A 24959-nucleotide genomic window follows, 5' to 3' on the forward strand; every position below is an offset into this window, starting at 1 on the left:
CTTTTCACTTACTACTACTACTTAACATTTCTAAAGCGCTACTAGGGTTACGCAGCACTATACAGTTTAACAAAGAAGGACGGTCCCTGCTCAAAGGAGCTTACAATCTAATGGACAACATGTGCAGACAGTCAAATTGGGGCAGTCCAGATTTCCTGGATAGAGGTGAAATGGTTAGGTGCCGACAACGGGTCACTCCCGTTTACGTCAGATAATCGAGACGTCACTGTAGCCTTTTTAACGAACATGTTACCCTCTTCTACTACTTTCAGAACAAGTGTTGGCCGCACCCCTCCCCCTCCCCCCCCATTTAGCGGGAAAAATTGCTGTCAGAGACGATGGGTATCTTTCCCCAGGCATAACCTGAAGTGTCATTAATAAACATCTGCAATGAGATAAGAGCTTTTGGGGAAATGTCTGGATTTAAAGTCAATTATGATAAATCAGAAGTTTTGGGTACAGTGGGGTCCATACTACGAACTTAAAATGCAGTATATTAAATATTCCAAAGTTACCTCAGTTCCAGAAACCTGTAAACTATACCCCTGCTGCCTCCCTTCGTAAACAGCACTGACACACATACACGTTGGTGGGGCATCGTATCTGCTCTGCGTGCAACCCCGTATTTTAACTTCAAGGCACTGGCAAAAAAAGCAGCTGCTCCCAACGGTCGCTCGCGAGCGACGACGCGTGCAAACGCAAAGGCAAAGCGTCCCTGGAACCGGGCGGGCGGGCAACTGGCTGAGCTCGAGCGCGCCACGCTCCAAGGGATTGGACGAAGGTGGTACTTCCCTTTAGCCCCCTCTAGCGCTGCTGCCTGCCTGTCGCGCGCCCCCTGTTCTATCTTTTCACCTGTGCTGGAGCTGCGGGGTTGTTTTTTTTTTGGTTTTTTTTTTTGGTAACCTCGCTCAAGTCCTAAGTTCGTTATCGGTGTCACTTCCGGAAACCCAGCCAGTCGCCACGTTGCCGCCGCAACACTTGAGCGCCAGCACCGCCTTGGGAGACAGGCACGGGCAGCCGAAAGTGGGCTAGAAACTGCGGCGCTGAGCCGCTCTCGCCATGGCGGACAGTCGCTGGGTGTCCCTCGCGCTCCTGGTGTCTACTGTGTTATCCTGTGAAGCGCTGCGGACCTGCGCCCGTAAGAAGCTGAAGAGTCGCTACCGGCCGCTGTTCGTCGAGTTCGTCTCCACGTTACAGCTGTGCTGCTGCGTCCACGAGCTCCGGCTCCTGGGCGAGCACGGCGCCGCCGACCCGCAGCTCCTCCTCATCCTTGTTTACGCGGTTACCATGGTGAACGTCCTGACTTTCGCCGGCGCCACCTGCAACCCCAATGGGACGCTGGAGCAGCTGCTGAGCGGCCGGGCGTCGCTGGGCAGCAGGACCTGGCCGTGGCTAGCCTGCCAGTTTGGCGCCGCCCTGCTGGCCAGGTTTGGAATGGCGCGCCTGTGGACGCTGAAGCTGTCACCGCTGCATAGTTTGGGCTGCTTGGAGTGTCAGAGTGGCATTCACACCGATGACCTGCTCCTGGCGACGGGCGTGGAAGCATTTTGCGCCTTCGTGGTCCAGAACAGCCTACTCTATGTGCGGGGCAAGCAGCTTAAGTATCAGGCCCACGTGTTCGCCGCCATCGTTGTCCTCCTTGTGTACGCAGGTTCGTACTTCACACTGCTAGGAGTGGGTCTCGCAATGGCTTTTGCCCTGGTGTCAAAAAAGGAACGAAGTTGCACTCTCTCCTTTAGTTACATAGTAACATAATAGATGACGGCAGAAAAAGACCTTGAATTTAATTGTGTGTTCCCACCACGGTCCATCTAGTCTGCCCAACAATTTAAACTCATATGTGCTACTTTATGTGTTTACCTGACCTTGATTTGTTTCTGCCATTTTCAGGGCACAGACCGTAGAAGTCTGTCCAGAACCAGACCCGTCTCCCCCCACCGGCTCTGCCACCCAATCTCGGCTAAGCTTCTGAGGATCCATTCCTTCCAAACAGGATTCCTTTATGTTTATCCCACGCATTTTTGAATTCCGTTAGTTAAAACATTTCATTATTCGGGGAAAACGCTTAAAAAGAACTTCAGCACACTGCACTAAGCAATAAGTTAAAAAATTAGAAATAAAGCATAAAACATATCACTAGCCACAAACTTTGAAGAAGCTCAACATAACTTCAGAGTGCCAGATGGGTCCCAGGGGTTATCAACAGTGGTTACACATCAACTTTTCCCATCTATCATCAACCTTCATTTGAATGAAGCTTGAGGTGAAAACCATGCTTTTAAATCTAACCTTTCCAAATTCAGTACCTAAACTATAAACTTAGAATAACATCAATCCAGAATGTACAGATAAAACGACTGGAGTGTTATATTTGAATGGTTGTTCTCACCCACCTTATCAAAATCCCAAGCAGATATTACATTTGAAGTGCCTACCCCAAAGAGGTCCTATGCATGCACAGTATAACAAACATAGTACAGATTTAAAAAAAAAAAAAACAATAAAATAAAAGGGAAATTAAATGAAATAATAAAACAAAAAAGGTACATATATGATTGCAACACACATAAAATATTATATTCCCTAAGATCATATCTATTAAGAATTGGGTTTGGCCATGTACTTAAGTTGATTTGATATCTTGCCTTGCCACTGGGTCATAGCAAAGCAATTTCCATAACAGGAAAAACCTAAAAGGAAAAAAAAAAAAAAGGAAGGAAAGCTAGGGTTGATTGCCTGGGACCCCGCCCAGAACAGGATCATACCTGGTCCTTTATTTTCAGCTCTAAGAGACCAAGGGAAAGAAATACACACACACACACCACCAATAAAAAAATATATAGGTCAAAGGCCTTTGGGAGAGAGAACTGAGGGTCTCACATAATGGCAGTGAGGCCACCCACAACTGTCTTAAAATCCCTCAGGTCATCTGCTCTTTTATTAAGAATGCTTTAAGTCATAAATTAACTAGTTACATCACAAGGCATGGGACACAAACTTTGAAAAAATGCACTGGCTAGATTATATTCAACTTCTATCAGCATTCTAAAGAGCAAAGGTCAGACAGCTGCTAGCTATTTTGGTAAAGATCATTATCATTTCGGTAAAGATCATTAACATTTGTAGGAATACAGAATTAACATACATTATTCCATATTACATCTGCATGCTCAGACATCTGCATATTTCTCTCTTACTTCCCTATTCCCTTCCAAACATTTGTGTTCTTGGTGACACTTCCCAGCATCTGAACAAAACATTCATTACTTAAGGTTGCTGAAATTAGTAATTCAGCAAGTCTCAGCAATCTGTAACTAGGTTAAATGCATCTGTCCCGCTCTATCTTATAATTATCTCAAGTTTCACATTTTTAATGCTTGATATTCCCTTCTGAGCTGGGAGTGCTATCATTTTCATAATGCATCCTTAATATCATCAGGGTCCACATAGGGAAGGAGGTGGTTGGGGACAAAAATAGTGACTAGAAGTCAGCTGAGTTTCAGATTTGGCATTTTGTGATTAGCTTTTGAAAATTCTACTGCTTTGTCACCATCTTATCACCTTGCATATTTCCCTGTCCCTCATCCACCAGCCCCCCCCCCTGTCTCTCACCTAACCCTCCCCACACTCATCCTGTTAGACTGTCACTGAAATGCTTTAATGTTTCACTTATATGTTATTTATCAACGTTTGCTTATTTCTGATCTGACAAAGAAGGGCTACCTTCGAAAGCTAATCACAAAATGTATTGTTAGTCCAATAAAAAAGGTATCATCTTATTTTCTTTCCTGATTTATTTTATTTTATTTCTATCAATTACCTTTAAAAGTGGACTAACACGGCTACCACATCTCTCCACTCAAGATTTGGCATTGAAACCAGCCTGAAATCCAAGTTTGGGGTTTGGCTGAAAATGCCAGTGCGTTTTCAGCTGAAAACGAAACACTCTCCCTCCTCCCCTATGATTGCTGTCCACCCTGCCCGGGCCTACTTTTATTTGCCCAGGTGGTCTAGTGGCCTCTTCCAGGCATTCCAAAGTCACTCTTGTCCAGAAGAGGCCACTAGTTCACTGGGGCATATAAAGGTAAGCCCAGTGACGGCCTTCGGGTGGTGGGAGAGTGGGTGGCCAGCTTGCTGGCCTGCCAGTGCAGAAGGTCCCACCTTCTGCTGGTGGGAGTGACGGCTGGCCCAGTAGGACCCACTCTGTTGAAGGGGGGGTATGACCAGGGAGGACCCACTGTCTCCTGGGGGGGGGGGGAAGCAAATTTCAGCTACTGATTCAGTTTTGGTCAAAACCGAGAACCCCGAGAGGATCTGTAGATAGGAGGAGGAAAGAACCAAAACAAATGACAGGGCACAGAGGGGTTTAACCCATACAGAGCATTAGGTACAACTCTGGCCACCTTGGATGATGGGATTCACATTGCTGTTTGGTGTGGTTATTTCCCCTGCCACATGCTGTAGTACAGCTTTCCATCTGCTTCTGCCCCTGAAGAACATGTCAGGTTACTGATCTCCAACTCCTAGTGGTTTGTAGCAAATGTCTATGCCAATCAGAGCAGTAGAAGCCATTACTATAGGTGCAGGCTGTGCTGTTGGCATAGTGGAGTACTTGCACCCAGGATGGAGGTGGGAGATAAAATTCCCAGCCACAGTTGAAGATAGGAGGGTGGTCCAAGGTGTGCTCAACTTTGGGAGGGATACTCCCTCTGTAACAAGGAAAAGGGAATGGGACTTGATATACCACCTTTCTGTGGTTTTTGCAACTACATTCAAAGCGGTTTACTTAGTATATACAGGAGGCCAAGTAGGTGCCCAATTTGAGGTTATTTTATAAAGAAACACAGGCACCTATGTGTATTCATAAAATATCAGCACAAAACGTGCCAAAATCACAGCAACATTGTGGCTATGTATATTTACAACAGCTTGAGAGAAGGTGTGAAATCTATGCAGCTGAAGCAGGTAAGTATTTTTTAAACTTATGCACAGTGATATGTTAACTAAAAGTAAATTTAAAAAAACCAAATATTTTAATTAAAAGATAAAACTAAAACCAAATAAAAGCTAAAATTAGCCATAAGATAAAACTAAACAACTAAATAAAAACTAAAATTAGAATAAACAGTGAAACAAAAAATGTGAAAAATTCAACACTGAATTTTATGAGTAGGGATTTATGATGGCTATTATGTTTAGGGCCTCTTTTATCAAGCTAAGCTAGTGGTCCCTGGTGCAGCAGTGGACTTCATCGGTATTGCCGCGCAGGAACCACTAGCACGGCTTGATAAAAAAAGGCCCTTGACTAGTTAAGGGGATCTTTTACTAAGCTACAGTAGCATTTTTAGTTCATGGTAGGAATCAGCTGGCAGTAAACATCAAGACACCCATGACATCTCGTCATTTACAGTCAGCTGGTGCCCTGTCACGAAGATAGCACAGCGGGGAGCTCTGGCTCCTTTTTTCCAGGTTATAGCTAAGATAAGTACATAAGTACATAAGTAGTGCCATACTGGGAAAGACCAAAGGTCCATCTAGCCCAGCATCCTGTCACCGACAGTGGCCAATCCAGGTCAAGGGCACCTGGCACGCTCCCCAAACGTAAAAACATTCCAGACAAGTTATACCTAAAAATGCGGAATTTTTCCAAGTCCATTTAATAGCGGTCTATGGACTTGTCCTTTAGGAATCTATCTAACCCCTTTTTAAACTCCGTCAAGCTAACCGCCCGTACCACGTTCTCCGGCAACGAATTCCAGAGTCTAATTACACGGGTGAAGAAAAATTTTCTCCGATTCGTTTTAAATTTACCACACTGTAGCTTCAACTCGTGCCCTCTAGTCCTAGTATTTTTGGATAGCGTGAACAGTCGCTTCACATCCACCCGATCCATTCCACTCATTATTTTATACACTTCTATCATATCTCCCCTCAGCCGTCTCTTCTCCAAGCTGAAAAGCCCTAGCCTTCTCAGCCTCTCTTCATAGGAAAGTCGTCCCATCCCCACTATCATTTTCGTCGCCCTTCGCTGTACCTTTTCTAATTCTACTATATCTTTTTTGAGATACGGAGACCAGTACTGAACACAATACTCCAGGTGCGGTCGCACCATGGAGCGATACAACGGCATTATAACATCCGCACACCTGGACTCCATACCCTTCCTAATAACACCCAACATTCTATTCGCTTTCCTAGCCGCAGCAAGCACACTGAGCAGAAGGTTTCAGCGTATCATCGACGACGACACCCAGATCCCTTTCTTGATCCGTAACTCCTAACGCGGAACCTTGCAAGACGTAGCTATAATTCGGGTTCCTCTTACCCACATGCATCACTTTGCACTTGTCAACATTGAACTTCATCTGCCACTTGCACGCCCCTTCTCCCAGTCTCGCAAGGTCCTCCTGTAATCGTTCACATTCCTCCTGCGACTTGACGACCCTGAATAATTTTGTGTCATCGGCGAATTTAATTACCTCACTAGTTATTCCCATCTCTAGGTCATTTATAAATACATTAAAAAGCAACGGACCCAGCACAGACCCCTGCGGGACCCCACTAACTACCCTCCTCCACTGAGAATACTGGCCACGCAATCCTACTCTCTGCTTCCTATCTTTCAACCAGTTCTTAATCCATAATAATACCCTACCTCCGATTCCATGACTCTGCAATTTCTTCAGGAGTCTTTCGTGCGGCACTTTGTCAAACGCCTTCTGAAAATCCAGATATACAATATCAACCGGCTCCCCATTGTCCACATGTTTGCTTACCCCCTCAAAAAAATGCATTAGATTGGTGAGGCAAGACTTCCCTTCACTAAATCCGTGCTGACTTTGTCTCATCAGTCCATGTTTTTGTATATGCTCTGCAATTTATTCTTAATAATAGCCTCCACCATCTTGCCCGGCACCGACGTCAGACTCACCGGTCTATAATTTCCCGGATCTCCTCTGGAACCCTTCTTAAAAATCGGAGTAACATTGGCTACCCTCCAGTCTTCCGGTACTACACTCGATTTTAGGGACAGATTGCATATTTCTAACAGTAGCTCCGCAAGTTCATTTTTTAGTTCTATTAATACTCTGGGATGAATACCATCAGGTCCCGGTGATTTACTACTCTTCAGCTTGCTGAACTGACCCATTACATCCTCCAAGGTTACAGAGAATTTGTTTAGTTTCTCCGACTCCCCCGCTTCAAATATTCTTTCCGGCACCGGTGTCCCCCCCAAATCCTCCTCGGTGAAGACCGAAGCAAAGAATTCATTTAATTTCTCCGCTACGGCTTTGTCCTCCTTGATCGCCCCTTTAACACCATTTTCGTCCAGCGGCCCAACCGACTCTTAGATAGAAGAAATGCTGCTTCCCCTTTAAGGTTTGACAAGCACAGGACCTGTCAGGGTGAAAGAGGGTCATGTCCCTTTATTTGATATTTTAAGTTTCTATGTCTATTTTAACTTATTTCAGTAATTGTCTTCTAAGGGCCCTGTTTACTAAGGCATTTAGTAAATTTAGTGCTCGCTAATGCTAGAGACACCCATGTATTCCTATGGGTGTATCTAGCATTAGCACGTGCTAAAAACGATAGCACGCCTACAGCGTAACTTAGTAAACAGGGCCCTAGTTTGTATGTGTATATTTTTATACTGTTTTTATAGACCCTTGATTCAGGCATTATGCTGAAAGATGGCCTCTGGTCCTTCCATGCTTGACTCATTTGTTACAGTTAGTTGGAAGCTGCCAGTATTCATAGATCATTGAAAAAATTTGTCATTTATTTATTTGTTACATTTATACCCCACATTTTCCCACCTATTTGCAGGCTCAATGTGGCTTACATAGTACCGTGAGGCGTTAGCCACCTCCGGTGATAAAACAAATAAAATCTGGTGGGTCAATTAAGGAAATTATCAAAGTTAGGCCAGAAAGTTAAAAATTGTGGGAAGATTTTCATTATAGATTGTCTGACCCAATGGAACAGCACCTTCTACATGATTATTATAGTTGAAAAATTATGTACATGAAGGCCCCTATTTACTAAGGTGCGCTAGCATTTTTAGCGCACACTAAATGCTAGAGATGCCCATATCTTCCTATGGGTGTCTCTAGCGTGTGCTAAAAATGCTAGTGCGCTGTCACAAAATGCCTAGCCACCTGCCTGGGGTTACCCCACAGCCACTTAGAGAGTCTGTCCGTGAGGGGCGTAGCTAGGTGGGGGCATGGGCCCCCACAGATTTAGTCTGGCCCCCTCCACTTTCGACCCCCCCGCCGCCACAAGGTACCTTTGCTGGCGTGGGTCCCCAACCCCTGCCAGCCTTAGTCCTTTTCAGTACCAGTCTCCAGCATGTTTGCTCGCTTCGCTGATCTGTGCTGCGAGTCCTGACATCCAGCACATCCTGCACATTCCTTTAAGTGGGAACATGCGAGAAGTCAGGACTCACAGCACAGATCAGCGAAGCGAGCAAACGTGCCGGAGATTAGCACTGAAGAAGACTAAGGCTGGTGGGTGTTGGGGACTCCCGCCAGCAAAGGTACCTTGCGGTGACGGGGGGGGGGTCGAAAGTGGCCGGGGCGGCAGCTGGGGGAGGCGGGCTAAAATGTGCCCCTCCACCTTGGGCTCTGGACCCCCTCTCGCTGAGGTCTGGCTACGCCCCTGCTGTCCGTCACAGTTCAGGTCCGCCTACACCTGCTGCATGTGCTATACACTAGCACGCTCCTCCCACCAACTGGGTCACAACCGCCTCTGGGTGAGTCTACCACTCTGAAATTATCCCCAGTGATATCTAGGTCCCACAATTCCCAGAAAGCACTCACAGACCCAACACACAAACCACCAGGATTCTTTATCAGCCCAGACAGCAGAGTCAACAAACAAAATTGTTTATTATCTAAAAAACTGAACAGTGGAACAAACAAAGTGCAATCAGTAACAGGTAACTGAAATATGGATCAATTTATAACACTAACTAAACATTTGTTTACTTTCTGAAAAGTACCTGGGGAGATCAGGATATATTATTATTATTATTATTACATTTGTGCGCTGTTCACAGAGTCTTAACAAAGAGATCCTGCTCTCTTTCCTTCCTGGCTAAGACTGGGGGGGGGGGGGGTAACAGTAATGTCCAAATGAGATGAGCTCCTGGGCCAATCAGAGCCCAGAACAGTCAAGAAAAACTGCTTACATTATTACAGGCATTTCCTTTATCTGTGTGCTAACTTTATAAAAAGAGAGGCCAGTCCTCTGTAACAGCTTTACAGCAAAGAAACACCACCTGCTGGCCAAATAGGAGAAATATACTTCAGGTTATAATTAAGACAGGAAAATATCTAATACATTTTAAAGGCTTAAAAAAACACTGGGGTCCTTTTACTAAGCTGTGGGAAAAAGGCCCTGCACAAGCGGCGCGGGCCATTTTTTCCACGCATCAGGACCTTTTTTAACACAGCAGGTAAAAAGACCCCAGGCACACATGGCCAAGCAACTGGGAGCCCTTACCTCCACCCATTGCGATAAGGGTTCCTGTGCTAACCCGTGGTAAAAGGGTAGCATGCAGCGATGCCCAATTACCGCCATGCATGCCTTTTCCAGGGCCTTCTTTTTCCTCCAGGAAATGACACGCACTTAGTGCAGGACTACCGCTGGCTGCTTTGGGCCAGCCATAGTCCCGGTAGAGTGATCAGTAAGCCCGCGTTGGGCTTACCTCCACTCTGTAAATGGACCTCACTGTGTCTTCACACGCGCCTATAGCATGGCTTAGTAAAAAGGCACAATAATCTTAAACTGGAATTGATACACTTCTGGTCAGCGAGTGGTCAAAGCTAGAAGAAATCCCCATGCTTCTGGATAATATTGAAAAACTGATTAAAACAGACATTAAATTCTTCAAGAAGAAATAAAAACTATAATTTTGTAGCTGTAAAAAAACAAAAACTAAAATGATTGGTTTTCTAAAAATAAAAACTATAATTATTTAAAAAATAAAATGATCAACTTACTAGAAACTAAAATAAAAACTAAACTAAAACTGAAATTCTAGGATCGATAATAAAATAAAAATGATTATTTTATTTATTTATGCATTCTTTTATCCTACTATTATCCAAAATCAAGTTTTGGTTCAAAGTGGCTTACAGTTTACATTTTGGTGGAGTTACAATAGTGTTGTCAGTGTTGAGAGGGCATCTATAGTTCATGTGGTTATTCATAGAGTTTTTGAAGACTAATACATCACTTCTTATGCATGTAATGTATGATTCTGCCCATGCTTCACCCAGATATCTGCCACAAACTTGCTTGCACTCTGGTTATATGCAAATATACGCTTACTTGTTATAGCTTGTAGTTGTATATGTGGTGTAGTTTTATATGCATGAAAAAAAAAAACCCCGTATAAAATTACCCCCAAAATGGGAAAATGCATTAGTACATCTTGGGACCATGTTTACTAAGCAGTGCTATGAGCGCATTAGTGTTTTTAGCGCGCACAGATCAGCACGCACTAAACGCTAAGTCGCCCATAGTAACATATGGACGATGCTAGCAAGGCTTAGTAAACAGGGCCCCTTGTCTCAAGTAAAACCTTTAAGGCCTTGTTTAATAAGCCGCGCTAACATTTTTAGTGCTTGCTAAACGCTAGAATCGCCCATAAGTTCCTATGGGCAGCTTAGCATTTAGTGCACACCAAAAACGCTAGCACGTCCCTAGTGCTGCTTAGTAAACAAGGCCCCTAGGAAAGGATTTTTTGGCAAAAATTAGCTCCCCCCCCCATTAGAGGTAACATAGGCAATATCCAACGAAATAAAACTCAGCTTAAACATCATGGACAAATGCATTTCAGGTAAAACTCAATAAAGAAAAAAACACATTGTCTCATCCTCTCATCCCAATACAGCGTGGACAACCCCACAAGTATCAACACCCCAGATTACACCCTTCCTATCTATAGACAGCCTGAAAATCCTCGGCATTACAATAGACTGTAACTTAACGCTAGAGAGCCAAGTGTCATCCACATCAAAGAAAATGTTCCACTCAATGTGGAAACTCAAACGCTTGAAACAATTCTTCCTGTGGGATATATTACGCAACCTGGTACAATCAATGGTACTAAGCCACTTAGACTACTGCAATGGAATTTACGTGGGATGCAAGGAACATACCTTAAAGAGGCTTCAGACCGCTCAGAACACGGCAGCTAGGCTTATATTTGGAAAAACACGATATGAAAGCACAAAACCCTTCCGCGAAAAACTACACTGGCTCCCAATCAAAGAACACATTGCCTTCAAAATCTGCACCCTGGTTCACACAATAATCTACGGTGAGGCCCCTGGATACATAACAGACTTCATCGACTTACCAACTAGAAACACATCAGAATCAACACAAACATATCTAAATCTGCACTACCAAAGCTACAAAGGCCTCAAATACAAATTAATTTACGCATCCAGCTTTTCCTATATGAGCACACAACTCTGGAACACATTACCAAAAGCCTTGAAAATGATGCACGACCACCTAAACTTCCGGAAATCACTAAATACTAACATTCAAAAAGGCATACCCTGCCGATCCAACCTAAATGCCTGATCTCTGCGACACAACAAAACTAAAGTACGTAATGGACATAACTCTTCCGCTGTACCCTAAATGTGACTGTACCAAATGAACTTTATCCTACCACAACATCACTTTGTATTTGTTCTCACCGGAGCCGGCAAACGCCCTCCAGTACTATGTAAGCCACATTGAGCCTACAAATATGTGGGATACAAATGTCTCTTGCCTACTCATCTTTTCAAACTGTAGCAGAATTTTGGTTGGATTTCAGGTTCTGCATTAGTGTGAATATTGCAGCGATCACACTTCTTTAGTCTGCATTTGACTGAATTGCAGTCTGTTAATTCAGCATTTTCTTCACAAAATATGTACCCTTAATTGTTCAATAATTTTAAGAATTACTTTGCCAATTTGTTTATTTTGGAATCTATTGCAGGTGGAAATATAACAGGAGCAGTATTCAATCAAGCTCTGGCCTTCTCAATATATTTTCACTGTAAAGGAAATACATTCTTAGAATATGCTGTAGTATACTGGCTGGGACCTGCTATTGGTGAGTGACTTTGTTTTAAAGCAATGTGAACAATAAACACTTGGAGGGTAATTTTATAAGGAGCGCCATTTAGAGGGTCTTTAACAAAGCCACGCTAGCGTTTTTAGCTCACGGTAAAATTCAGCTGGTGGTAAACGCTGAGATGCACATTATATTTCTATCTGCGCTCAACATTTACTGCTAGCTGATTTTTACTTTGAGCTAAAAATGCTATCAAGCTTATTTTCGAAAGAGAAGGGCACCCATCTTCTGACACAAAGCGGGAGATGGGCATCCTTCTCTCAGGGTCGCCCAAATCGGCATAATTGAAAGCCGATTTTGGGCGCCCTCAACTGCTTTCTGTCACGGGGATGACCAAATTTCCCGGGGCATGTCGCAGGCGTAGCGAGGGCGGGACTGGGGTGGGCTTAACAGATGGGCGTCCTCAGCCGATAATGGAAAAAAGAAGGGCGTCCCTGACGAGCATTTGGCCGACTTTACTTGGTCCATTTTTTTTCACAACCAAGCCTCAAAAAGGTGCCCAAACTGACCAGATGACCACCGGAGGGAATCGGGGATGACCTCCCCTTACTCCCCCAGTGGTCACCAACCCCCTCCCACCCTAAAAAAAAAAAAAAACGTAAAAAATTTTTTTTTGCCAGCCTCAATGTCATACCCAGCTCCATGACAGCAGTATGCAGGTCCGTGGAGCAGTTTTAGTGGGTGCAGTGCACGTCAGCCAGGCGGACCCATGCCTATCCCCCCCCTACCTGTTACACTTGTGGTGGTAAATGGGAGCCCTTCAAAACCCACCCAATACCCACTGTACCCACGTGTAGGTGCCCCCCTTCACCCCTTAGGGCTATGGTAGTGTTGTGGGGAGTGGGTTGGGGGGGGGTTGGGGGGCTCAGCACCCAAGGTAAGGGAGCTATGCACCTGGGAGCAATTTGTGAAGTCCACTGCAGTGCCCCCTAGGGTGCCCGGTTGGTGTCCTGGCATGTGAGGGGGACCAGTGCATTACGAATATTGGCTCCTCCGACGACCAAAGGACTTGGATTTGGTCGTTTCTGAGATGGGCGTCCTCGGTTTCCATTATCGCCGAAAACCGGGGATGACCATCTCTAAGGACGACCATCTCTAAGGTCGACCTAAATGTTGGGATTTGGGCGGCCCCGACCGTATTATCGAAACGAAAGATGGACGCCCATCTTGTTTCAATAATACAGATTTCCCCTCCCCTTCGCCGGGACATCCTTAGAGATGGGTGCCCTTAGAGATGGTCATCCCCGTTCAGTTATGCCCCTCCACTGCAACTTTGTAAAAGGCTCCTTAAAAGTACCTATATGTAGCTCCTCATTGGTTGCTGCTCTCCCCTCCTCTGACAGGAATTAAAAAAAAAAAAAAAAAGATTAACTTTAAATTTCTCTTGTTTCACATGAAAAGTTTGCAATGGCCACTTCAAATCCCTAAGGCCCAGCAACTGTACCGTTGGGGAACGTAGTAACATAGTAGATGATGGCAGAAAAAGACCTGCACGGTCCATCCAGTCTGCCCAACAAGATGAACTCATGTGTATACCTTACCTTGTTTTGTACCTGTCTTTTTCAGGGCACAGACCGTATAAGTCTGCCCAGCACTATCCCCTCCTCTCAACCACCAGCCCCGCCTCCCACCACCGGCTCTGGCACAAACCGTATAAGTCTGCCCAGCACTATTCCCCGCCTCCCAACCACCAGTCCCACCTCCCACCACCGGATCTGGCACAGATCATATAAGTCTGCCCACCACTATCTTCGCCTCCCAACCACCAACCCCTCTTCCCCCCACCGGCTCCACCACCCAATTTCGGCTAAGCTTCTGAGGATCCATTCCTTCTGCACAGGATTCCTTTATGTATATCCCACGCATGTTTGATTTCCGTTACCGTTTTCATCTCCACCACCTCCCGCGGGAGGGCATTCCAAGCATCCACCACTCTCTGTGAAAAAATACTTCCTGACATCTTTTTTGAGTCTGCCCCCCTTCAATCTCATATCATGCCTTGTAGTTCTACCGCCTTCCCATCTCCGGAAAAGATTTGTTTGCGGATTAATACCTTTCAAGTATTTGAATGTCTGTATCATATCACCCCTGTTCCTCCTTTCCTCCAGGGTATACATGTTCAGGTCAGCAAGTCTCTCCTCATACATCTTGGAACGCAAATCCAATACCATTCTCTTAGCTTTTCTTTGCACCGCTTCAATTTTTTTAAATATCCTTAGCAAGACATGGCCTCCAAAACTGAACACAATACTCCAGGTGGGGCCTCACCAACGACTTGTACAGGGGCATCAACACTTCCTTTCTTCTGCTGATCACACCTCTCTCTATACAGCCTAGCAACCTTCTCGCTACGGCCACCGCCTTGTCACACTGTTTCGTCGCCTTCAGATCCTCGGATACTATCACCCCAAGATCCCTCTCCCCCTCAGTACCTATCAGACTCTCACCGCCTAATACATAAGTCTCTCGTGGGTTTCTACTCCCTAAATGCATCACTTTGCATTTCTTTGCATTGAATTTTAATTGCTAAACCTTAGACCATTCTTCTAGCTTCCTCAGATCCCTTTTCATGCTTTCCACTCCCGGGCGTCCACTCTGTTGCAAATCTTAGTATCATCCGCAAATAGGCAAACTTTACCTTCTAACCCTTCGGCAATGTCACTCACAAATATACTGAACAGAATCAGCCCCAGCACCTATCCCTGAGGCACTCCACTACTCACCTTTCCCTCCTCCGAGCGAACTCCATTTACCACCACCCTCTGTCGTCTGTCCGTCAACCAGTTGAAACTCTGGTTCTCTTTATTTCTTACTTCTCCTGCCACATTATTCATTCCGCTAGCAGCAGCTCAAATAAAAGCAGCATATGGCTGGCAGACTCTGCACCACTGCAATACCCCAAATCCACTTCAGCATCTGTCATTCAAAATTCTGTTTCAAGAGTAGGGCACTACCCCCCAAAAGACGTTTTCACCACGCCTCAGAACAAGAAGGTGCCTCAGTTTTGCTCTAGGATAGGGACACCCGGCAGGCTAGCTTTAGATACCTTCCTCCTGGATTTGGAGGGGGCTTTCTGTACAAATATCCTCTGATTCCCTTGATAGCAGAAGCTCTCCTGAAACTCAGGATAGGATAGGGAAACATGAATCTCATCTTCCTGCATTTATTTGTACCCCGCGCTAGTACCAGAAGAAGAGGGAACCATAAGATGGCCCATATGACTGGGGAATTCCTCATCACTAATATGCAGGTTCAATGGACTCTGTTGCACCTTGAATACCTTGTACAGTTGTCAAGAGTCAGGTCTGAAAACCAACTCCTTTAGCGCAGGTTGTCTCTTACCATTGTTCAGAAGGTAGTTGTTTGATTTGTGCAAGGGCTTGTTTCTATTGAAGTGTCCCATAAAGCCTCCTGCAGTGTCATAGGACCTCAACATAGTGTTAACTAGAGAATGACATGGGGATAAGATCTGTTCACGGCCCCGTGGGTTCTGTCTCCATCCTTGCCCCATCCTCGCAGGCCCCGTCTCCATCTCCACAGGTTCTGTCCCCACCCCATCCCCGTGGGCTCTGTTCTCATTTGCAGAAGCCTCAAACACTTATGATTTATACTTTAATAAAAAGATTTAAATATAAAAAAGGAACAATATGTTGTACAGCTGTTGTGTACAAATTACAAATAGAAAACAATAATAACAATGAGCAACTATAATAAACCCTCCCACCACCACCACCACCACCCTCTACCCTTCCAACCCTAACAATAGCTGACTTCTACTACCCCAAGGAATCCTAATCCACCCTGTTAAAATGTCCAGGAGTACAAAATACAACCCGTTTTGTATGCCCTAGAGGAGAGAAATATGTCCTATGAAGCACTGTTATGATTTTTTAATCTGTGGATGAATAAGAAATCATCAAGAATCTCAGGACTCAGTCTAGCTCTCCTGTCTTCCATAGTCCCTTCTGCACTAGAAGATGTCTTAGAAGCAGTGGCGTTCCTGGCCTGGATGGCACCCGGGGCGGAGCGTCGAATGCGCCCCCCCCCCCCCCGGTGAAATGACACCCCCCCCAGGTGCACACCGCTGGGGGGGGGGGGGGTGCCGCGGCGCGTGCCTGCTCCGAGTTTGCTAAACTTCGCTTCGCTGCAGCTCCCTCTGCCCCGGAACAGGAAGTAACCTGTTCCAGGGCAGAGGGAGCTGCAGCAAACGAGCGACGAAGTTTAGCGAACTCGGAGCAGGCGCGCGCCGCGGCACCCCCCCAGCGGCGTGCACCCGGGGCGGACCGCCCCCCCCCCCCCCTTGGTACGCCACTGCTTAGAAGAGGTACTGGTAGCAGGATGTACAGGATCCCCCATACAGATTTTGCTAACTGTGGTCAGCATGTTTTTCCAAAAAATAAAAATATTGTCTTCATCATCAATGAAACATAAATAACAGTCCAGTTCATTAACAGGCTTCAAAGTAGAAAGTGACACAGGTCCAATGTTTGTCCCCGTCCTCACAGGCTCTGTCCACATCCCTGCCCCGTCCCCACAGCATCTATCCCCGTGGGCTCCGGCCCCATCCCCATGTCATTCTCTAGCATTAACCCAGTTGATGAAAGCTTTGTGAAGTGTCCCGAAAAGTTTTATTTACAATAGTAGTGACTTCAGCATGCAGAGTGAGTGATCGAGTTCAAAGCTTTAGCAACTGACCCACCTTTTACTAAATTCTGTAACAAATGGGTGGTTCTATGTACTCTTCCCAAGTTTCTTCCTAAGGAAGTGTCAGATGTCCATCTTAACCAGTCTATCATCCTGCCAGAATGTTTTCCTAGGCCTCATGCCCACCTAGGTAAAAGTGCACAGCATACATTGGACAAGAGAGCATTGGCCTTCTGTTTTGGAGGGGACTAAAGCCCTTAGAAAGTCTATCCAACTTTTTGTTTCCTTTGATCCAAACAGGGTACGGGCCGCTGTCAACACACACTATCTAGTTGGCCAGCAGACTTCATTTCCTTTACTAATGCTGAGGTAGGATCGACTCTAGAGGTTTATGTCACGGTTCACAATATCAGAGCTATGGCAGCATCAGTAGCTCACCTGAGATCTGCCTCCAGGGAAGAAATTTGCAGGGCTACCAGAATAGATTCACCTCCCAGTACTGATTATAAAAGGATTCCGATTCCCAACACAACAGTAAGGGCCCTGTTTACTAAGCTGCTCTGTAGGCGTGCTAGTGCTTTTAACGTGTGCTAAAAACGCTAGTGCACCTTAGTAAGCAGAGCCCTAAGTTTGGCCAGTTATTCCTCCATAATCTCTTTGGGAATTAGAATCCAACTCCATTGCTCAGGTCTATTTTCTTTCTATTCTAGGCTGCCTTCAATAAAAAAAGAAAAAGAGGCTGGTTGCTACCAAAAGTAAGTTGATGCCTGCCCATTGCAGTGCATTTGTTGGCATGTTCCCCCTTTTCTGTTGAAGGCAGCCTGGAGCTAGGGAATCCCATGATATGTGGACTTGTTATTCTGCTCGTCCTCAAAGAAAGTCAAGTTACTTACCTGTAGCAGATGTTCTTCATTGACAGCAGGATGCAAGTCGTCACATTCCCATCCACTTCCCCAAACAATTGTATTCTACTCATGCTAAAAATGTAGACGGAGATGGTCCTGTGTGACAGTGACAAGTGCGAAGAGGCGCACGTAGTTTGGCGAAGCAGCTCATAAGTTTTCACTGTTTTCTGAGCTGGAGAAGCTCCATCGGTGATGTCATCCATAATGTGAGCTATCCTGCAGAGGACAATTTCAAAGGGGCCTTCTTGGTGGGTAAATGTATTTTTATCTGCAGATAAAGTCCTTTAAAAATTGCCCCCCAAGAGGGTTTTTCTCAACAAAAAATGTTTTCTCGTTGCTTCCTTAAAAAGTAGATCTCCTTTGTGTGTCTTGGTGAACACCCTTGTCTTCCAAGAAAGCAAAGTTGCTTATCTGTAATGTAACAGGTTTAAGGATAAGAGTTTAAGGTTTTTCTCTTTGTTGTCATTTCAGGTATGGCTTTTTCAGTGGTGCTGTGTGATTGTATCTTTCCTAGACTGAGTTCTTCATGTGCGAGAAAGTCAAAATGTTCATCCAAAGGCGAAAAGACTAATTAATTGTTAATAATGAAATTAAACACTGAGGGGACAGTTCTGTACAATAAGTGCTAAAATGTAAGTTTGTAAATGTTTAGAATACTGGTACTTGCATATATGCAAAATGCTACCTAAGCACCAGTTTGTAAATATGCTGGTATCTCTTAATGCCTGTTTGCATGGCGGGTGAAATTCATGCATACGTACCTTATAGAATACTATAAGTTACGAAAGCATCACTGGCATTTAGGTGCGAGCAGTTACATCAGCTTTATGACTGGCATAAGTGGTCGTGCCTGAGTACTAGGTGCATATAGACCTGGTTAAGCTAGTGTTCTTAAAGGAAAGTCAATGCATACTTTCCTTTATAGAATAGGCTCCTAGCTGATGCCCCGTTATTGCCTTGCATTCCATGTTATAGCTGCTTCAGAACTGGAAAACATAGTATATAACGGGATGCAGTTGTCCTATACTTCCACTAATGTGAGCAGGTCTGCTAAAGAAAGTATTTACTTTAACATGACTAGTATTGTTTTCTTTCAGATTTCAGAAAGATAGTGACTTCCAACTACTTAAGTGCAAATTCTGAAAATGTGATGACATAGGGGGGTACTATGATATCTTAGCACACCTCATTCTGACTTCCCTTAAATTTGTGAATTACGGAAACACAAGATCCAACCAGGAACACTGTACACAAGTTGGAAGCTAGGGAATAGCCTGATACACTGTAGTGCATATTATTATCTGTGCCAGAGCCGGTGGGTGGGAGGCGGGGCTGGTGGGTGGGAGGCGGGGATAGTGCTGGGCAGACTTATACGGTCTTTGCCAGAGCCGGTGGTTGGGAGGCAGGGATAGTGCTGGGCAGACTTATACGGTCTGTGCCCTGAAGAACACAGGTACAAATCAAAGTAGGGTATACACAAAATTAGCACGTGAGTTATCTTGTTGGGCAGACTGGATGGACCGTGCAGGTCTTTTTCTGCCGTCATCTACAATGTTACTATTGTCAGAATGAAATACAGTATGCAGATCGTATAAAATCAGGGGCTCTCAACGCTGGTCCTTCAGAGCCACAAGCTGGTCTGTTTTTCAGGATAACCACAATTAACATATTTGCATATACTTGGTATAAGACCAGGTTAATTTGCATGTTTTGATTACTCTGAAAAGAAGACCTGTTTGCGGCATTCAAGGACTGGAATTAATACCTGTTAATAATGTAAGAAAAACAATAATACATCAAAAAAGCGATCACCATAATTAGTGATGGTAACATGTGACTAATGAGGTATCTTGGGTCAGAGCTGATAAGTGCATGTCTCTGCACTAAAAGCTGAATAACATTTTATTCATTATACAGCTTTCATTCTCCGAGGACAAGCAGGCTGCTTGTTCTCACGACTGGGTGACGTCCGCGGCAGCCCCCACCAACCGGAAGAAGCTTCGCGGGCGGTCCGCACGCAGGGCACGCCCACCGCGCATGCGCGGCCGTCTTCCCGCCCGTGCGTGACCGTTCCCGCTCAGTCTTGTTTTTTCCGCGCTGGAGAGAGTCGTGCGTCGCCGCTCTCTCTTGTTCAGCCCGAAAAACCGTCGCGTTTTTGCGAATTTCCTTAGTTTTGTTTGTTTCTAGGCGCGTTCCGGCCTTTTCTTTTCTTCAAAAAAAAAAAAAAAAGTGTGAACGCGCTTGTTTCCCTCGTTTTCTAGCGGGGGCGTCGCGTTGCGGCCGATTTATTTTTCGAGGTGTGATTTACCGCCACCATCGGCGACTTTAATTTCGCCGACGCGATTTTTCCGTCGATGTCCTCGAAGGTCCCGAGTGGATTTAAGAAGTGTGGTCGGTGCGGCCGGCCTATCTCGCAGACCGACACCCACGCTTGGTGCCTCCAGTGCCTCGGGCCGGAGCACAATATCAAGTCGTGCTCTTTGTGTCTTGGTCTCCGGAAACGGACTCAGGTTGCGAGGCAAGTTCTACAGGACTGTCTTTTCGGAACTTGCGCCGGCCCCTCGACGTCGACCTCGACGGCATCGGTATCGACGGCTGGTTCTTCGGTACCGGTATCGATGCCCGCGAAATCGGCACCGATGGTATCGACCCCAGGAGCACAGGTCCCGTCGGCCCGCCGGTCCTCCGGTGAGGGTAGGGGTGAGAGACCGCGTGGGCAATCGGCCACGGTCACTCCCTCGGCCCATGGCCCTCGGGACCGAACCCTGTCTGACCCGGTTCCTCGAGACCGAGGGGGATCGACCTCCTCCTCCTCCATTCCACCTGGCACCGATGACGGGCACCGCAAGAAATCTAAGAAGCACCGTCATCGGTCGCCTTCGATGCATCCGGCTCTCGGTACCGGCAAGGAGTCGACGCCGAAGCGTCCGCGTCGAGAGGAGAGATCCCCTTCAGTAGTAGAAGTACCGACGCGTCAGGGTCCCAGCACTTCGGTGCAGTCTTCTGGACCCGAGCAGCTTCCGGCACCGACACCTCTACCGGCCCCCCCCGTCTTTCCCGGCAGCGGGCATGGACGAGTGCCTCCGAGTCATCCTTCCGGGGATCCTGGAAGGGCTGATGCGCCAGGCTGTGCCGGCGCCGGGGGTGCTTGCGCCCTCGGCGCCGTTGACTGTGGCGCCGGCGAGCTGTAGCCCGGTGCCGAGGCCGTTGACACCGCCGCCGCTTGCGGCGCCGGTCTCGACCGCCACGTAAGTGGAGTCCCCGTCGACGTCGATGGAGGGAGCTTCGTCCCCGCCGGCGCTGGAGTCCACCGCTCGACGACACCGAGGCCTCGGTGCCTCGACGTCGAGCCGGGCCCGGTTAAGGACTCAGCTACATGAGCTTATGTCCGATACCGAGGAAGAGGCCTCGTGGGGGGAAGAGGAAGACCCCAGATATTTCTCCTCAGAGGAGTCTGCGGGTCTTCCCTCGGACCCCACGCCTTCACCAGAGAGGAAGCTCTCGCCTCCTGAGAGCCTCTCCTTTGCCTCCTTTGTAAGGGACGTGTCTATTTGCATTCCCTTCCCCGTGGTCTCTGTGGATGAGCCGAGGGCTGAGATGCTCGAGGTCCTCGACTATCCATCACCACCTAGAGAGTCCTCCACGGTGCCGTTGCACAATGTCCTCAAAGAGACACTGCTTCGGAACTGGATGAGACCACTATCTAATCCCATCATTCCCAAGAAAGCAGAGTCCCAGTACAGAATCCACTCGGACCCAGAGTTAATGCGGCCCCAATTGCCCCATGACTCGGTGGTCATGGATTCTGCTCTCAAGAGGGCACGGAGTTCGAGGGATACCGCTTCGGCGCCCCCCGGGGTGGGAGTCTAGCACTCTGGACTCGTTTGGGAGGAAGGCCTACCAATCCTCCATGCTCGTGACCCGCATCCAGTCGTACCAGCTCTACACGAGCATCCACATGCGGAACAATGTGAAGCAACTGGCGGACCTGGTCGATAAGCTCCCGCCGGAGCAGTCCAGGCCTTATCAGGAGGTGGTCAGGCAGCTGAAGGCGTGCAGAAAGTTCCTGTCCAGGGGTATCTATGACACCTGTGACGTGGCATCTCGTGCTGCGGCCCAAGGTATAGTGATGCGCAGGCTCTCATGGCTGCGTGCCTCTGACCTGGACAACCGCACCCAGCAGAGACTGGCCGACGTCCCTTGCCGGGGGGATAATATTTTTGGTGAGAAGGTCGAGCAGCTGGTGGACCAACTGCATCAGCGGGAAACCGCCCTCGACAAGCTCTCCCACCGGGCGCCTTCAGCACCCACCTCAGCAGGTGGACGTTTTTTCCGGGCCCGGCAGGCTGTGCCTTATTCTTTTGCAAAGCGTAGGTACACCCAGCCGGCCCGAAGGCCTCGTCAGGCACAGGGACAGCCCCAGCGCGCTCGTTCTCGTCAACAGCGTGCGCCTAAGCAGCCCCCTGCGCCTCCACAGCAAAAGCCGGGGACGGGCTTTTGACTGGATCCACGGGAACATAGCCGCCCTCAAAGTGTCCATACCGGACGATTTGCCGGTCGGAGGGAGGTTAAAATTTTTTCACCAAAGGTGGCCTCTCATAACCTCCGACCAGTGGGTTCTCCAAATAGTGCGGTGCGGATACGCCCTGAATTTGGCCTCCCTGCCACCAAATTGTCCTCCGGGAGCTCAATCCTTCAGCTCCCATCACAAGCAGGTACTTGCAGAGGAACTCTCCGCCCTTCTCAGCGCCAATGCGGTCGAGCCCGTACCACCCGGGCAGGAAGGGCAGGGATTCTATTCCAGGTACTTCCTTGTGGAAAAGAAAACAGGGGGGATGCGTCCCATCCTAGAGCTGAGAGGCCTGAACAAATTCCTGGTCAAAGAAAAGTTCAGGATGCTTTCCTTGGGCACCCTTCTGGCAATGATTCAGAAAAACGATTGGCTATGTTCCCTGGATTTAAAGGACGCATACACTCACATCCCGATACTGCCAGCTCACAGACAGTATCTCAGATTCCGCCTGGCCGCACGGCACTTTCAGTATTGTGTGCTGCCCTTTGGGCTCGCCTCTGCCCCACGAGTGTTTACAAAGTGCCTCGTGGTGGTAGCGGCGTACCTACGCAAGCTGGGAGTGCACGTGTTCCCATATCTCGACGATTGGCTGGTCAAGAACACCTCGGAGGCAGGAGCCCTCCGGTCTATGCAGTGCACTATTCAACTTCTGGAGCTGCTGGGGTTTGTGATAAATTACCCAAAGTCCCATCTCCAGCCAACACAGTCTCTGGAATTCATAGGAGCGCTGCTGAATACCCAGACGGCTCAGGCCTTCCTCCCCGAGGCGAGGGCCCACAATCTCCTGTCCCTCGCTTCGCAGACCAGAGCATCTCAGCAGGTCACAGCTCGGCAGATGTTGAGACTTCTGGGTCATATGGCCTCCACAGTTCATGTGACTCCCATGGCTCGTCTTCACATGAGATCTGCTCAATGGACCCTAGCTTCCCAGTGGTTTCAGGCCACCGGGAATCTAGAAGATGTCATCCGCCTCTCCACCAGTTGCCGCACTTCACTGCTCTGGTGGACCATCCGGACCAATTTGACCCTGGGTCGTCCATTCCAAATTCCGCAGCCCACAAAAGTGCTGACGACGGATGCATCTCGCCTGGGGTGGGGAGCTCATGTCGATGGGCTTCACACCCAGGGTCTGTGGTCCCTCCAGGAAAAGGATCTGCAGATCAACCTGCTGGAGCTCCGAGCGATCTGGAACGCACTGAAGGCTTTCAGAGATCGGCTGTCCTATCAAATTATTCAAATTCAGACAGACAATCAGGTTGCAATGTATTACACCAACAAGCAGGGGGGCACCGGATCTCGCCCCTTGTGTCAGGAAGCCGTCGGCATGTGGCGTTGGGCTTGCCAGTTCGGCATGCTCCTCCAAGCCACATACCTGGCAGGTGTAAACAACAGTCTGGCCGACAGACTGAGCAGAGCCATGCAACCGCACGAGTGGTCGCTTCATTCCAGAGTGGTATGCAAGATCTTCCGAGAGTGGGGCACCCCCTCGGTGGACCTTTTCGCCTCTCAGACCAACCACAAGCTGCCTCTGTTCTGTTCCAGACTACAGGCACACGACAGGCTAGCGTCGGATGCCTTTCTCCTCCATTGGGGGACCGGCCTCCTGTATGCTTATCCTCCCATACCTTTGGTGGGGAAGACATTACTGAAGCTCAAGCAAGACCACGGCACCATGATTCTGATAGCGCCCTTTTGGCCCCGTCAGATCTGGTTCCCTCTTCTTCTGGAGTTGTCCTCAGAAGAACCGTGGAGATTGGAGTGTTTTCCGACTCTCATCTCGCAGAACGACGGAGCGTTGCTGCACCCCAACCTTCAGTCCCTGGCTCTCACGGCCTGGATGTTGAGAGCGTAGACTTCACTGCGTTGGGTCTGTCTGAGGGTGTCTCCCGTGTCTTGCTTGCCTCTAGGAAGGATTCCACTAAAAAGAGTTACTTTTTCAAGTGGAGGAGGTTTGTCGTTTGGTGTGAGAGCAAGGCCCTAGAACCTCGTTCTTGCCCTGCACAGAACCTGCTTGAATACCTTCTGCACTTATCAGAGTCTGGCCTCAAGACCAACTCAGTAAGGAATCACCTTAGTGCGATTAGTGCTTACCATTATCGTGTGGAAGGTAAAGCCATCTCTAGAGAGCCTTTAGTCGTTCGATTCATGAGAGGCTTGCTTTTGTCAAAGCCCCCTATCAAGCCTCCTACAGTGTCATGGGATCTCAACGTCGTCCTCACCCAGCTGATGAAACCTCCTTTTGAGCCACTGAATACCTGCCATATGAAGTATTTGACCTGGAAGGTCATTTTCTTGGTGGCAGTTACTTCAGCTCGTAGGGTCAGTGAGCTTCAAGCCCTGGTAGCTCATGCTCCATATACCAAATTTCATCACAACAGAGTAGTGCTCCGCACCCACCCTAAGTTCTTGCCGAAGGTGGTGTCGGAGTTCCATCTTAACCAGTCAATTGTCTTGCCAACATTCTTCCCCAGGCCTCATACCCGCCCTGCTGAACGTCAGTTGCACACATTGGACTGCAAGAGAGCATTGGCCTTCTACTTGGAGCGGACACAGCCCCACAGACAGTCCGCCCAATTGTTTGTTTCTTTCGACCCTAACAGGCTAGGGGTCGCTGTCGGGAAACGCACCATCTCCAATTGGCTAGCAGATTGCATTTCCTTCACTTACGCCCAGGCTGGGCTGGCTCTTGAGG

At 47.6% G+C, this 24959-nt stretch overlaps 1 protein-coding gene across 1 annotated transcript; it reads left to right on the forward strand.

Moving 5' to 3' along the window:
- The first annotated feature begins 925 nt into the window (after positions 1 to 925).
- Positions 926 to 18990, forward strand: AQP11 (aquaporin 11). Its single transcript, XM_030199338.1, has 3 exons — positions 926 to 1651; positions 12008 to 12124; positions 18166 to 18990. The coding sequence occupies exons 1-3, from the start codon at positions 1060 to 1062 to the stop codon at positions 18267 to 18269; spliced, it is 813 nt and encodes a 270-aa protein (XP_030055198.1). The 5' UTR covers positions 926 to 1059; the 3' UTR covers positions 18270 to 18990.
- Positions 18991 to 24959: the final 5969 nt, after the last annotated feature.

Source organism: Microcaecilia unicolor, chromosome 4 (genome assembly GCF_901765095.1).
Source record: "Microcaecilia unicolor chromosome 4, aMicUni1.1, whole genome shotgun sequence".
Classification (NCBI taxonomy): domain Eukaryota; kingdom Metazoa; phylum Chordata; class Amphibia; order Gymnophiona; family Siphonopidae; genus Microcaecilia; species Microcaecilia unicolor.

Coding starts and splice junctions, on each gene's coding strand:
- AQP11 (XM_030199338.1), top strand. CDS start 1,060: ATGGCGGACAGTCGCTGGGTGTCCCTCGCGCTCCTGGTGTCTACTGTG. Junction 1,652..12,007: donor TGTCCTCCTTGTGTACGCAG/GTTCGTACTTCA, acceptor AATCTATTGCAG/GTGGAAATATAACAGGAGCA. Junction 12,125..18,165: donor CTGGCTGGGACCTGCTATTG/GTGAGTGACTTT, acceptor TTGTCATTTCAG/GTATGGCTTTTTCAGTGGTG.